Source organism: Dendrobates tinctorius, unplaced genomic scaffold (assembly GCF_039654945.1).
Source record: "Dendrobates tinctorius isolate UK_male_01 unplaced genomic scaffold, ASM3965494v1 ptg000075l, whole genome shotgun sequence".
Lineage (NCBI taxonomy): Eukaryota > Metazoa > Chordata > Amphibia > Anura > Dendrobatidae > Dendrobates > Dendrobates tinctorius.
Window position 1 is genome coordinate 19675020 of NW_027361743.1, and position 14460 is coordinate 19689479.

Here is a 14460-nt window from a genome sequence, read left to right on the forward strand (position 1 = left end):
CAGGGGAGCTTAGGAGGTCTCCACGTCCCCATTCCCTATCGCAGGGCCCACCATTGTTAATGTTTCCCAGGTCCCCCTTATTATTTAATTTGCCTTACTGGAGGTGAGGTTTCCAGAATGTATGTATAACGTGTAATTCTTAAATTCGCCAGGTGGAGGCGGTGTATCCATCTGCACGTTTTATTATTTAAATTCGCCCCACTGGAGGCGCTGTATCCAGGGTCATGTGTGTTATGGGTTCGCCTTGCGGAAACATCTGCGTCCAGACACACAGTGACCATGACAGCTGTCCTGGCCGGTGACAGACGCTCCAAGCCCTCCAAACTCCAACGGTGCGCTAGCAATGATCCTCGGGGTCTGAGCAGCCGGCAGGACCTTCGTGACGTCAGCGGGGCGCATTGCGGACCAATTCCTTCTGACTAGTTTTGGAAACTCACGGTTTCTTTCATCAGGGATGGTCCACTGGAGGAATTGGTCGACTTTTACATTTCACATTGCCTCTTATCACCATTATTATGTAAATGGAAACAGTTCGATTTCACAGTTTAGTACTCTTGGTATTAGTGAGTCCAAATTAAAAATCCAATGACTCTCTGCGCGTGACATTTGTTTAATAAAATTCCCCTTTCTCCAGCTTCTTTTGACGATTTGGAGACCTGTGATTACTGTACCTGAGGCTGATCCCCCAGGTTGATCTAAGTATTGCTTTGATAGGGGATGCCCTACAAATTTATTTTTTATATTTCTAAGATGCTCATTTATTCGACCGTTGAGAGGTCGTTTTGTACGCCCCACATATAACTTATCACAGGGGCATCTAATCACCCTTGGTGTGATACAAGTAATAATTCCATATTGCCATTTGAAACGGTAGATTGTTTTACTGTTTTAAGGGATTTGCAGGTCTTACATTTGTAGCAATGGTAAAAACCAACTCTGTTTCCAAGTAACTCCATATGAGATTTTTTAGCTGCATTATAATTAGGGGCAGATGGTGCTACAAGGTTACCTAAATTTTTTTCCTTCCTATTAGTGATGAGCGAGTATACTCGTTGCTCGGGTGTCCTCCGAGTATTTTGGCGTGCTCGGAGATTTAGTTTTCGTTGTCTCAGCTGCACGATTTGCGACTGCTAGACAGCATGAATACATGTGTGGAATGCCTGTTTGTTAGGGAATCCCCACATGTACTCAGGCTGTCTACAAGTCGCAGATCATGCAGCTGAGACTACGAAAACTAAATCTCTGAGCACACCAAAATACTTGGAGGACAGACAAGCATGCTGGGGAAAACCCGAGTAATGAGTATACTGGCTCATCACAACTTCCTATATATGAATTTGTGTTTTGTTGGAAATATCTCTCCTATTTATCTTCTCTTAGGATTCCCCAATGTTTTCTCACGATATTTCTCAAAATGTGGGTATTTGCATTGTATTGGGCTATGATTGGAAAATCTTCATTGATATCCTGCTGTGTGTCAAGTCTAGATGTACTTTGTAAAAGACAATCCCTTGGTCGATCTTGTATTTTTTGTCTTTCATTTACAAGAAATTCCCTATCATAACCTTTACCAATAAATGTATTAATTAATAAATTAGTTTCTTCTAAAAAGTCTTGACTTTTGGAGAAATTCCTATGTGCACGTATGAACTGACTCTTGGGGACATTAATAAGCCAGCTTGCCAGATGACAGCTTTCCATGGAGATGTAATTATGCGAATCTGTAGGTTTATGATATGTTCGAGTCTGGATAGTTCCCCCATCTACGACAATGTTAGGGTCTAAAAAATGTATAGATTTCGTGCTGGTAACTGCAGTGAATTTTTAAAAATAATCATTTTTATTAATTTTGATTAAAAATTGTGCAAGTGTTTCAGGACCCCAAACCAAATAAAAAGAATATCGTCAATGAAGCGGCACCAGAGAACCAGGTTCGCACATAGTTCGCCGTGGGTATAAATGGTCTGGGATTCCCACATACAAATTAGCGTAACTAGGTGCAAACCTGGTCCCCATGGCTGTTCCCCATTGCTAGGAGTAGTAGTCCGCCTCAAAACGAAAATAGTTATGGGTTAAAATGAATAACATACACTCAGAAATAAAAGAAATTTGTTCATGGGGTAAAATGTCAAACTCATTTAAAAAATATGTGGCGGCTTAACAGTAAAAACAAAACCACGCTCAGGTAAACCAACAAAAATTTTGTCAACAACTGCCAGGAAAATTGTTCGGGATGCAAAGAAAAACCCACAAATAACATCAGCTGAAATACTGGACTCTCTGAAAACTAGCGGTGTGGCTGTTTCAAGATGTACAATAAGGAGGCACTTAACCCCTTCATGACCCAGCCTATTTTGACCTTAATGACCTGGCCATTTTTTGCAATTCTGACCAGTGTCTCTTTATGAGGTAATAACTCAGGAACGCTTCAACGGATCCTAGCGATTCTAAGATTGTTTTTTCGTAACATATTGGGCTTCATGTGAGTGGTAAATTTAGGTCGATAATTTTTGCGTTTGTGAAAAAAATCAGAAATTTGGCAAAAATTTAGAAAATTTCGCAATTTTCAAATTTTGAATTTTTATACTGTTAAACCAGAGAGTTATGTGACACAAAGTGGTTACTAAATAACATTTCCCACATGTCTACTTTACATCAGCACAATTCTGGAAACAATTTTTTTTTTTTGTTAGGAAGTTATAAGGGTTAAAATTTGACCAGCGATTTCTCATTTTTACCACAAAATTTGCAAAACCATTTTTTTTTAGGGACCACCTCACATTTGAAGTCACTTTGAGGGGTCTATATGGCAGAAAATACCCAAAAGTGACACCATTCTAGAAACTGCACCCCTCAAGCTACTCAAAACTACATTCAAGAAGATTATTAACCCTTCAGGTGTTTCACAGGAACTAAAGCAACGTGGAAAGAAAAAATGGACATTTTAAGTTTTACAACAAAAATTTTCTTTTAGCATCAATTTTTTCATTTTCACATGGGCAACAGGATAAAATGGATCCTAAAATTTGTTGGGCAATTTCTCCTGAGTACACCGATACCTCATATGTGGTCATAAACCACTGTTTGGGTACATGGCAGGGCTCAGAAGGGAAGGAGCGCCATTTGACTTTTTGAATGGAAAGCATGCTGGAATATTTAGCGGTTGCCATGTCACATTTGGAGAGGCCCTGTGTGCCTAAACATTGGAGCTCCCCCACAAGTGACCCCATTTTGGAAACTAGACCCCCCAAGGAACTTATCTACACGCATAATGATCACTTTGAACCCCCCAGGTGCTTCACAAAATGATCAGTAAAAATAAAAAGTACTTTTTTTTTTTCACAAAAATTTTCTTTTAGCCTCAGTTTTTTCATTTTCACATGGGCAACAGGATAAAATGGATGCTAAAATTTGTTGGGCAATTTCTCCTGAGTGCACAGATACCTCATATGTGGTCATAAACCACTGTTTGGGCACACGGCAGGGTCCGGAAAGGAAGGAGCGCTATTTGACTTTTTGAATGGAAAATTAGCTCCAATCGTTATCGGACACCATGTCGCGTTTGCAGAGCCCCTGTGTGCCTAAACAGTGAAAACCCCCCCATAACACCATTTTGGAAACAAGACCCCTTATGGAACTTATCTAGATGTGTGGTGAGCACTTTGAACACCCAAGTGCTCCACAGAAGTTTATAACGCAGAGCAGTGAAAATAAAAAATCATTTTTTTTCCTCAAAAATGATTTTTTAGCACACTATTTTTTATTTTCACAAGGGTAACAGTAGAAATTGGACCACAAAAGTTGTTGTGCAATTTGTTCTGAGTACACCGATACCCCATATGTGGGGGGGGACCAATGTTTGGGCGCACGGCAGGGCTCAGAAGGGAAGGAGCGCCATTTGACTTTTTGAAATGAAAATTACCTCTAATCGTTAGCGGACACCATGTCGTGTTTGGAGAGCCCCTAATGTGCCTAAACATTGGAGCACCCCCACAAATGACCCCATTTTGGAAACTAGACCCCCAAAGAAACTTATCTAGATGTATAGTGAGCACTTTGAACCCCCAAGTGCTTCACAAAAGATTATAACGCACTGCCATGAAAATAAAAAAAAAATTTTTCCCTCAAAAAATTATTTTTTAGTGCGCAATTTTTTATTTTCACAAGGGTACCAGGAGAAACTGGACCCCAAAAGTTGTTGTCCAGTTTGTCCTGAGTACGCTGGTATCCCATATGTGTGTGTGGGGGGGGGGGGGGGGGACACCGTTTGGGCACAGGTCGGGGCTCGGAAGAGAAGTAGTGACATTTTGAAATGCTGACTTTGATGGAATGGTATGCGGGCATCATGTTACATTTGCAGAGCCCCTGATGCACCTAAACTGTGGAAACCCCACACAAGTGACCCCATTTTGGAAACTAGACCCCCCAAGGAACTTATCTAGATGTGTGGTGAGCACCTTGAACCCAAGTGCTTCACAGAAGTTTATAACGCAGAGCCGTGAAAACAAAAAATCATTTTTTTTCCTCAAAAAAAATGATTTTTAGCCAGCAATTTTTTTTCCACAAGGATAACAGGATAAATTGGACCCCAAAAGTTGTTGTCCAGTTTGTCCTGAATACGCTGGTACCCCATTTGTGGGTGTGGACCACTGCTTGGGCACACATCGGGGCTCGGAAGGGAAGTAGTGACATTATGAAATGCTGACTTTGATGGAATGGTCTGTGGGCGTCATGTTACATTTGCAGAGCCCCTGATGTACCTAAACTGTGGAACCCCCCCACAAGTGACCCCATTTTGGAAACTAGACCCCCCAAGGAACTTATCTAGATGTGTGGTGAGCACTTTGAACCCCCAAGTGCTTCACAGAAGTTTATAACGCAAAGCTGTGAAAATAAAAAATCATTTTTTTTCCTCAAAAAATGATTTTTTAGCTTGCAAATTTTTATTTTCACAAGGATAAAAGGAGAAAATGGACCCCAAAAGTTGTTGTCCAGTTTGTCCTGAGTACGCTGATGCCCCATATGTGGGGGGGAACCATTGTTTGAGCGCACGTAAGGGCTGAGAATAGAAGTAGTGACGTTTTGAAATGCAGACTTTGATGGAAAGGTCTGCGGTCGCCGTTACGTTTGCAGAGTCCCTGATGTGCCTACACTGTAGAAACCCCCCACAAGTGACCCCATTTTGGAAACTAGACCTTCCAAGGAACTTATCTAGATGTCTGGTGAGCACTTTGAACCCCCAAGTGCTTCACAGAAGTTTATAACGCAGAGACGAGAAAATAAAAAAAAAAATCATTTTTTTTCCACAAAAATCATTTTTTTTGCCCTCAATTTTTTTATTTTCCCAAGGGTAACAGGAGAAATTAGACCACCAAAGTTGTTGTGCAATTTTTCCTGAGTACGCTGATACCCCATATGTTGGGATAAACCACTGTTTGGGCACACGTCGGGGCTTGGAAGGGAGGGAGCAAAGTTTGACTTTTTGAACGCAAAATTGGCTGGAATCAATGGTTGCACCATGTCGCGTTTGGAGACCCCCTGATGTGCCTAAACAGTGGAAACCCCTCAATTCTAACTCCAACCCTAACCCAAACACACCCCTAACCACAGCCCTAACCCCAACACATCCCTAACCCTAACCATAACCCCAACACACCCCTAACCCTAATTCCAACCTAAACCTAGTTCTAACCCTAAACCTAATTCCACTCTAACCCTAATTCCAGCCTAACCCTAATTCCAACCCTAACCCTATTTCCAACCCTAACCCTCGTTCCAACCCTAGCCCTCTTTCCAACCCTAACCCTAATGGAAAAATAAAAATAGAAATAATTTCTTTATTTTATTAGTTGTTCCTGCCTATGGGGGTGATAAACGGGGGGTTTATTTACTTTTCATTCTATTTTGATCACTGTGATAAACTCTCACAGTGATCAAAATAGAATGAATGAATCTGCAGCCGGCCATGAAGCAGGACCGCAGGACACCGGGAGCAGGAGAGGGACATCGGAGGTACCGGGGGGGTGGGGGGAGCCTAGAGAAGGGGGAGGGGAGCAGATGATGACGACGGTGGCACATTGCCGCTGTCAGTCGGTATCGGGGGCCGATCGGCCCCGTGAGTCAGTGGGGGGGGGGGGGAGGGTCGGATCACGGTCTCCAGCCATGCTACTGCAGCATCGGCCATGGCTGGATTGTAATATTTCATCAATTTCCATTGATGAAATATTACTATCGCTCTGATTGGCTGTTTCACTTTTAACAGCCAATCAGAGCGATCGTAGCCACGTGGGGGCGAACAAAGCCCCCTGTATTTGCGGGTCGGGTGACCTTTCAGTGACCCCGGTCACCCGACCCGCAGGGGGGCTTTAAAGTCATGACGCAACATAGGCGTCATGGGTTGTTTTGGCACGACTTTTCATGACGCCTATATGGCATCAAAGGTCGTGAAGGGGTTAAAGAAAAATGGGCTGCATGGTCGAGTCGCCAGAAGAAAGCCATTACTGTATAAATGCCACAAAGTATTTCGCCTACAGTACGCAAAACAGCACAGAGACAAGCCTCAAAACTTCTGGAACAAGGTAATTTGGAGTGATGAGACCAAAATTGAACTTTTTGGGCACAACCATAAATGTTACATTTGGAGAGAGGTCAACAAGGACTATGATGAAAGGAACACCATTCCTACTATAAAGCACGAAGGTGGCTTGCTGATGTTTTGGGGATGTTTGAGCTACAAAGGCACAGGAAGCTTGGTCAAAGTTGAGCAGTAAATACTGGAGGTAAATTTTGCTATAATTAGCCTGGAAGCTGCGCATGGGACATACTTGGACATTCCAACATGTCAGCGATCCAAAACACAAGGCCAAGTCGACCAGTCATTGGCTACAGCAGAACAAAGTGAAGGTTCTGGAGTGGCCATCTCAGTCTCCTGACCTCAATATCATTGAGCCACTCTGGGGAGATCTCAAGCGTACAGTTCATGCTAGACAGCCCAGGAATTTACAGGAACTGGAGACTTTTTGTCAAGAAGAGTGGGCAGCTTTACGATCTGAGAAAATAAAGAACCTCATCCACAACTACCACAAAAGACTTCAAGCTGTCATTGATGTTAGAGGGGGCAATACACAGTATTAAGAAATGGGGTATGTGAGCTTTTGATCAGGGTCATTTAGATGTTTTGAGTTGTCATTATGATTTAAAAAGAGAAAACACAGTAGTTTGACAATAAATGGCTTCACCCAACCACTAACCAGAAAAAGCTTTGGTGCTATCACTCATATTGTCTAAAAAAAAAGGCCAAGAAAGCAAAAATTCTGCCGGGTATGTAAACTTTTGAACACAACTGTATATGTGCAGTGTAACTGAAGATAAAGGGGTAAAAATAACCCAGCACAATCCCAGTCTAACCTCGGTGTCGTAGGTTGGATTGTAATCATTGTAACCAGAATATAAATCCTCTTCATCCTCCTCTGTTGCCAGATGAACATGTCGCATTTTGTGTGCAGAAACTGGGGGACTTGGAATTGGAAAACTGCATAATAACAAGAAAGGTAAAATGCACGTCACTTCTAACACTTCCTAAAAATATCGGACGGTATTTTGTAAGGTCTCATTCACACAGTGAAAACTATGTAGATCTACACCCTATGTTCAATCAATGCTGACACTGCCGGGCTCTGTGTGGACACACCTTATTGGCAATTGAAAGGTTAACACCAAGTTGGAAAATTATGCATATCACTAGAGGAACGAATAATAGAATAGCAAAACACTGAGCTCCATTATAAGATGCTGCAGGACTGTTATTTCACAGGGAATATGAGAGTATGTGCCTAAAGCATTTTTATGTGGTGTTAAAGTAGATCCTCTTCAAATATTCCTACGTCTATTTTAAAGTGGACCTGCTTGAAATTCGTGGCAAAAACCCTGTGAGACTATTCCCTGAAGACTAACTAAAATACACAAGTTTCTGGAGGTCTCAGGGTGACTATGGGGCTGAAGAAGAAATGTGAAGTCGTCTACAGAAATAATGTCCGAGAGCCGAAACCCCCAAATCAGGTCTTCCTTTATTTATTTTATTGACAGACCGTAATGCCACAATTTTCCATTTTTGAAAAACAAATATCACATCTCAATACATGACAAGAGTAAATATTAGAAATGACAAAATATTGTAGAGAGAACATACAGCTGCTTCTCACAAAATTAGAATATCATCAAAAAGTTTATTTATTTCAGTTCTTCAATACAAAAAGTGAAACTCCATATATTAGATAGAGTCATTACACACAGTTTTCTATTTCAGGTGCTTGTTGATGTTGATGATTATGGCTTACAGCCAAAGACAACCCAAAAGCCAATATCCCAGTAAATCAGAATTAACAAAAAGAACCTGCAAAGGCTTCCTAAGCGTTTAAAAAGGTCCCTTAGGCGCTACAATCATGGGGAAGACTGCTGACTTGACAGATGTCCAGAAGGCAGTCACTGACACAGTCCACAAGGAGGGTAAATTTTAAGTTTCATTTGGAAATCAAGATCCCAGAGTCTGGAGGAAGAGTGAAGAGGCCAGAATCAGTGATAGTTTGGGGAGCCATGTCATCTGCTGGCGTAGGTTTGTTTTATCAAGACCAAAGTCAGCACAGCCGTCTACCAGGAAATTTTAGAGCACTTCATGCTTCCCCCTGCCAACAAGCTTTTTGGAGATGGAAATATCACTCTCCAGCAGGACTTGGCACCTGTCCACACTGCCAAAAGTACCAATACCTGGTTTACAAACAACAGTATCACTGTGCTTGATTGGCCAGAAAACTCTCCTGACCTCAACCCCATAATCTATGGGGCATTGTCAAGAGGAAGATGAGAGAAACCAGACCCAACAATGCAGATGAGCTGAAGGCTGCTATCAAAGCAACCTGGGCTTCCATAACCCCTCAGCAGTGCCACAGGCTGATCACCTCCATGCCACGCCGCAATGATGCACTAATTGATGCAGAAGGAGCCCCGACCAAGTATTGAGTGCATTTACTGATCATACATTTCAGTAGGCCAACATTTCAGATTTTAAAATCATTTTTCAATCTGGTGTTATAAAGCATTCTAATTTACTGAGATAATGACTTCTGGGTTTACATTGGCTGTAAGCCATAATCATCAACATTAACAGAAATAAACACGTGAAATAGATCACTCTGTAATGACTCTATATAATATATGAGCTTCACTTTTTGTATTGAGGAACTGAAATAAATTAACTTTTTGATTATATTCTAATTTTGTGAGAAGCACCTGAATAATAGTGAACTGTGGGATCTCACATATGCCCAAATATGCCACATGTTATTCAGAAGTAATTAAAGTGATCTGCTCCATAAAGAGGTCCAAAAAATCATGTCATCGCTTGGAGAAGATTGGGGTTATTCAAGTTATGCTCGTATGGAGCATACGGGTCATGGGAGATTAATTTGAGTATTATTCCCCACCAATAGTAGCGTTTTTAAAGGGAACCTATCAACAGGTTTTTGCCGCTCCATGTGAAAACAGCATGATGTAGGGACAAAGACCCTGATTGAAGCGATATAACCGTTGCATGATGTCATTTTGATAAAATCCCCATTTTCTCTGCTGCAAATCTAGCAGCTCTCCAAATGTTGAGCTGTGTATAACTCCGGCCATATTACTGATTAGCTGCTTTCCAGCTATGCACAGAAACGAGCCAATAAGATGTGTGGGCGGGGTTATACAGAGCTCAGCATTCAGAGATCTGCAGCAGACAAAACAGGCATTTTATCAAAATTATAGCAAGCAGCCCAGTAAGTGACATTGCTGGAATCAGGTTCTCTGCCTTGGGCACCAAAAACCTAGTGACAAGTTCCCCTTATACTGCAGAAATAGTGCTATGTACTATAATGGGGGATTAAGACGCCAGACAGGTTCCCTTTAACATCACCTGAAAATAAACTTTCATAAATAATTATGCAGCCAATCTGAAGCGCTTCACTGCACCGGCCTCATCACCTTCCTCCATGGCCGTTCTGATGGTCGTGTGCATTCAGATGTGGACAGGGGTCAGGATTCATCCTGTGACCGAGTACACAGCTCCGCACATGTCAGGCTGCGATGCTCTGCGTGTCCTGACACCGCTCTCAGTACACAGCCCCGCACACGTCAGGCTGCGATGCTCTGCGTGTCCTGACACCGCTCTCAGTACACAGCCCCGCACACGTCAGGCTGCGATGCTCTGCGTGTCCTGACACCGCTCTCAGTACACACCCCCGCACACGTCAGGCTGCGCTCTCAGTACACAGCCCCGCACACGTCAGGGTGCGATGCTCTGCGTGTCCTGTCACCGCTCTCAGTACACAGCCCCGCACACGTCAGGCTGCGATGCTCTGCGTGTCCTGTCACCGCTCTCAGTACATAGCCCCGCACACGTCAGGCTGCGATGCTCTGCGTGTCCTGTCACCGTTCTCAGTACACAGCCCCGCACACGTCAGGCTGCGATGCTCTGCGTGTCCTGTTACCGTTCTCAGTACACAGCCCCGCACACGTCAGGCTGCGATGCTCTGCGTGTCCTGTCACCATTCTCAGTACACAGCCCCGCACACGTCAGGCTGCGATGCTCTGCGTGTCCTGTCACCGTTCTCAGTACACAGCCCCGCACACGTCAGGCTGCGATGCTCTGCGTGTCCTGTCACCTTTCTCAGTACACACCCCCGCACACGTCAGGCTGCGCTCTCAGTACACAGCCCCGCACACGTCAGGCTGCGCTCTCAGTACACAGCCCCGCACACGTCAGGCTGCGATGCTCTGTGTGTCCTGTCACCGCTCTCAGTACACAGCCCCGCACACGTCAGGCTGCGATGCTCTGCGTGTCCTGTCACCGTTCTCAGTACACAGCCCCGCACACGTCAGGCTGCGATGCTCTGCGTGTCCTGTCACCGTTCTCAGTACACAGCCCTGCACACGTCAGGCTGCGATGCTCTGCGCGTCCTGTCACCGCTCTCAGTACACAGCCCCGCACACGTCAGGCTGCGATGCTCTGCGTGTCCTGTCACCGTTCTCAGTACACAGCCCTGCACACGAAAGGCTGCGATGCTCTGCGCGTCCTGTCACCGCTCTCAGTACACAGCCCCGCACACGTCAGGCTGCGATGCTCTGCGTGTCCTGTCACCGTTCTCAGTACACAGCCCTGCACACGTCAGGCTGCGATGCTCTGCGTGTCCTGTCACCGTTCTCAGTACACAGCCCCGCACACGTCAGGCTGCGATGCTCTGCGTGTCCTGTCACCATTCTCAGTACACAGCCCCGCACACGTCAGGCTGCGATGCTCTGCGTGTCCTGTCACCGCTCTCTCACAGGCCTTTTGAGCAACGACAGCCCCCTTGTGCTGATCGTTTCTTGGGTCACTTTTAGGACCTGCAGCTTTGGAGGGTCTCAGACCCAGGCAGGCCACCATCAGACCTTTGCACCTTCCTCCTGCTTTCTACCCTTCATTCCCTGCACAGTTGTCCTACTGATAAGGCTGGGGGATCACAATGAAGGCCCTCAGCAGTATATAACACAAGCCCTGCACAGTGTGGCAGCACTACAAGACCCAGCAAGCCCTCCCCCGCAATTTCCCGCTCTCCGCCGGTGCTCCTATTACCTCAGCCCGGTGCAGACGTCACTTTTGTTGATGCCAAAGAAAGCTCCAAGGAGATGATTCCCAGCATGCACCGCGCAACTGTATCGTAGTGCTCTGATTGGTCAGTGCCGACTCACGTGATTCTGATCTTCCAGCGCCTGTAGCCGCTACTCTAGTTGCTGAGCAACCGTGGAAGCAGACTGAAAGAACCAATGAAACGAGAGGAGGCGGGGACAGACTGGGAGCACGCGAGTAGAAGGGGGCGGTTCCATGGTGGTAACGTATGTGGGCGGGTCTGCTCTGTATTTTCGCGGTTTTTTCCCCTCTCTATTCTGCACATGCGCCGTGTAGTGTTTTGCACTGCAGTGGAGTGATGTGCCTCCTCATGGCCAGAGCTGCTGCTCCCCTACTGCAGGGTATTTCTGCACATTTGTCATTCTTTGTGTTTCAGTCAGTGGGTGGTGTGAACACTGTCCGACCGACTTGTTCACATTTGTGCATGTCACCTGTGTTTATAATCCCTTCACCTGTATACAGAGCCCCAGCGCAGTGTCCGCGCCCTATTTCATTTTTCCGTCCTCATATTTGTAATGACACCATTGATTTTACCTTATAATGTACTGGAAATCAAGAAAAAAATCAAAATGCAGCGAAAGGGTGAAGAAAAAAACACTACGACGTTGTCATTTGTGAGTTTTGTTTCTACAGCGCTCATTGTGCCGTAATAACGACCTGCTAATGTGATCCCTCTGCACTGTGCCAACTCAGCCATACCAAACGTGGATACTTTTCTTTGTTAATAGTTTGATGACGTTTGTAGTATCTATGGCAACAAGGGCTGGCTGCCATGGCAACCCGTCAGCACCCCATGATCACGTCACGGGGGGCCAAGGCGCGCCTGAATGGATGCCACACCAGGGATTTAAATGCTGTGGTTAAAGATAGGTGCTTCAGGATAACACTCAGGTTGTCTGGCCTCTGCTCAGCCTTAGAATTGTGACCCTAGTCGCTGCTCAATATGAACTAGTCACCACTCAGTGTGACACTAGTCACCACTCAATGTGACACTAAAAAACCAAAAAGTCCATAAATATAATGTATCAACTTCCAAAAGATGACAATAAACCCAAGCAGAGGCGAAGTATCAGACAAAAAAAAATATAGTTTATTATCAAAATTTATTTAAAATTACATCAAAAGTAGACAAAATTGTGCAGAACAAGGCAGAGTGAGCTCCAAGCAACAATAAAAATCAAGTGTACCAGGTATATATTGCAGTACATAGTTTAGAGACCAAAAACAGATACCCACTCTCTTAAATTATAATACCCATGTGGGTTGTAAAGCTAATAAGGGTGAGAGACTGGACTGAAAACCAAACAACAATAGCAGCAATATAGCAAGATAACAAAATAGTACAAAGGGAAAAGGGCAATGTGCCAAAGTGCTGTAAATATATATACGTGTACACAATCCCTGTATCTGAAGTAATGTCCAGAAGCTAAATCAAGTACAAAAGTGCTGCAGTCTGCTGGCAGAAGAAATAGTCTCAATTGGCTGTGCAAAATGCTGCTGAAATATAAATAATACCTGGTGTTGTTGCAAGGAGGGAAACCCTAGTCACCACTCAATGTGTCACTAGTCACCCCTCACTGTGACTCTACTCATGGACTTGCCATGAGGATAGCCAACAGATCTGGGTTCAGTGCCAAGATGGCTCGTAATAGCCCATTGTGTGGCACGTACAAGCCACTTTACATGAGTTATTTGGGACTTTTTTTTCTACTATGTGCCTAAGAACTAACAGAATATTTAGAATTGAGAGTCCTCAGTGGTTGATACCTTTTTATAGCTAACTGAAAAGATGGTAACACATTGCATGCTTTCGAGACTACTCAGGTCTCTTCATCAGGCTTGACTAATACAACATCTGAAGAGTCACATATTTATGCACAATACAGCACAGAAAAAATGCAATAGCTAAGACAAGTGATGTAAAGTGGAATAGTCATTATGAGTGAGGGATAAGCATAAATATTAGAGCAGTTCATAGATAAGGAGTGTGAACTGCTCCAATATTTATGCTTATATCTCTCCTATAATGACTATTCCGCTTCACCAGGGCTGTGGAGTCGTGGAGTCGGAGTCGGAGTTAGTTTTGGTCGGAGTCGGTAGAAATGTACCGACTCCGACTCCAGCTTTAAAAAAAATGTATTAATATTTCATAATTGAACTTTCATATGAATTTTATAAATGTTACTCAAATATATATGTTCTATCAAACTATGAACAACAGTGATAAGCAGTTCTGCTGGAGATAGAGACATTTCTTACTTCTTGTGTGTCACTGTTCTCCACTGCCCTTATCTAATCTTATACTTGGTTAACCTCATGCTGCCCCAACCCCCCTACTTACAATGTATGAAACTGAAAGTGAAAATGTGTTGCAAATTCTTAGTAGTAAAGCTCCTCCTCTAGACTAGATCATACTAGGTGTGCGTCTTCCAAGCATCTCACAGCTGCCTGCTACTCAGAAGAGGAAGACTGTAAGAAGTATTATCCTTTCAACAAACTTTGCATCAGTTAACTGTGAATACATGAGGAATAATAACAGTATTACTGACCACGATATCAGTTGTACGACCTGACAATAATTTTGTACAATTGTTTTTAGGAAAAACAATTGTCATTTGGATTGTGAATGCAGAATTAAAAACCTGAGAATGTCAAAGAAGCATCACATTAAATCAGCTGTATTTGAACATTTCACCATCACTCAAGATAGAAAACATTATGTCTGTCAGTGTATGACAAATGATCCAGACGAAAACAAATGC

The 14460-nt window shown here is 43.8% G+C and overlaps 1 protein-coding gene across 3 annotated transcripts in view; it reads right to left on the reverse strand.

Annotated features, from left to right (window-relative positions):
• IFT88 (intraflagellar transport 88) overlaps positions 1–11778 on the reverse strand; it is a 141777-nt gene extending 129999 nt beyond the window's left edge. For 2 of the 3 annotated variants that reach the window (XM_073583056.1, XM_073583055.1), the window contains exons 1-2: positions 11645–11778; positions 7408–7531 (exon numbers count right to left, since the gene is read on the reverse strand). In XM_073583056.1, the coding sequence (XP_073439157.1) occupies positions 7408–7494 (87 nt within the window). In that variant the 5' untranslated portion in view covers positions 7495–7531; positions 11645–11778. The remainder of the gene's footprint in view (positions 1–7407; positions 7532–11644) is intronic. The other variant, XM_073583057.1, reaches the window with a different exon arrangement.
• Between the last annotated feature and the right edge of the window lie 2682 nt (positions 11779–14460).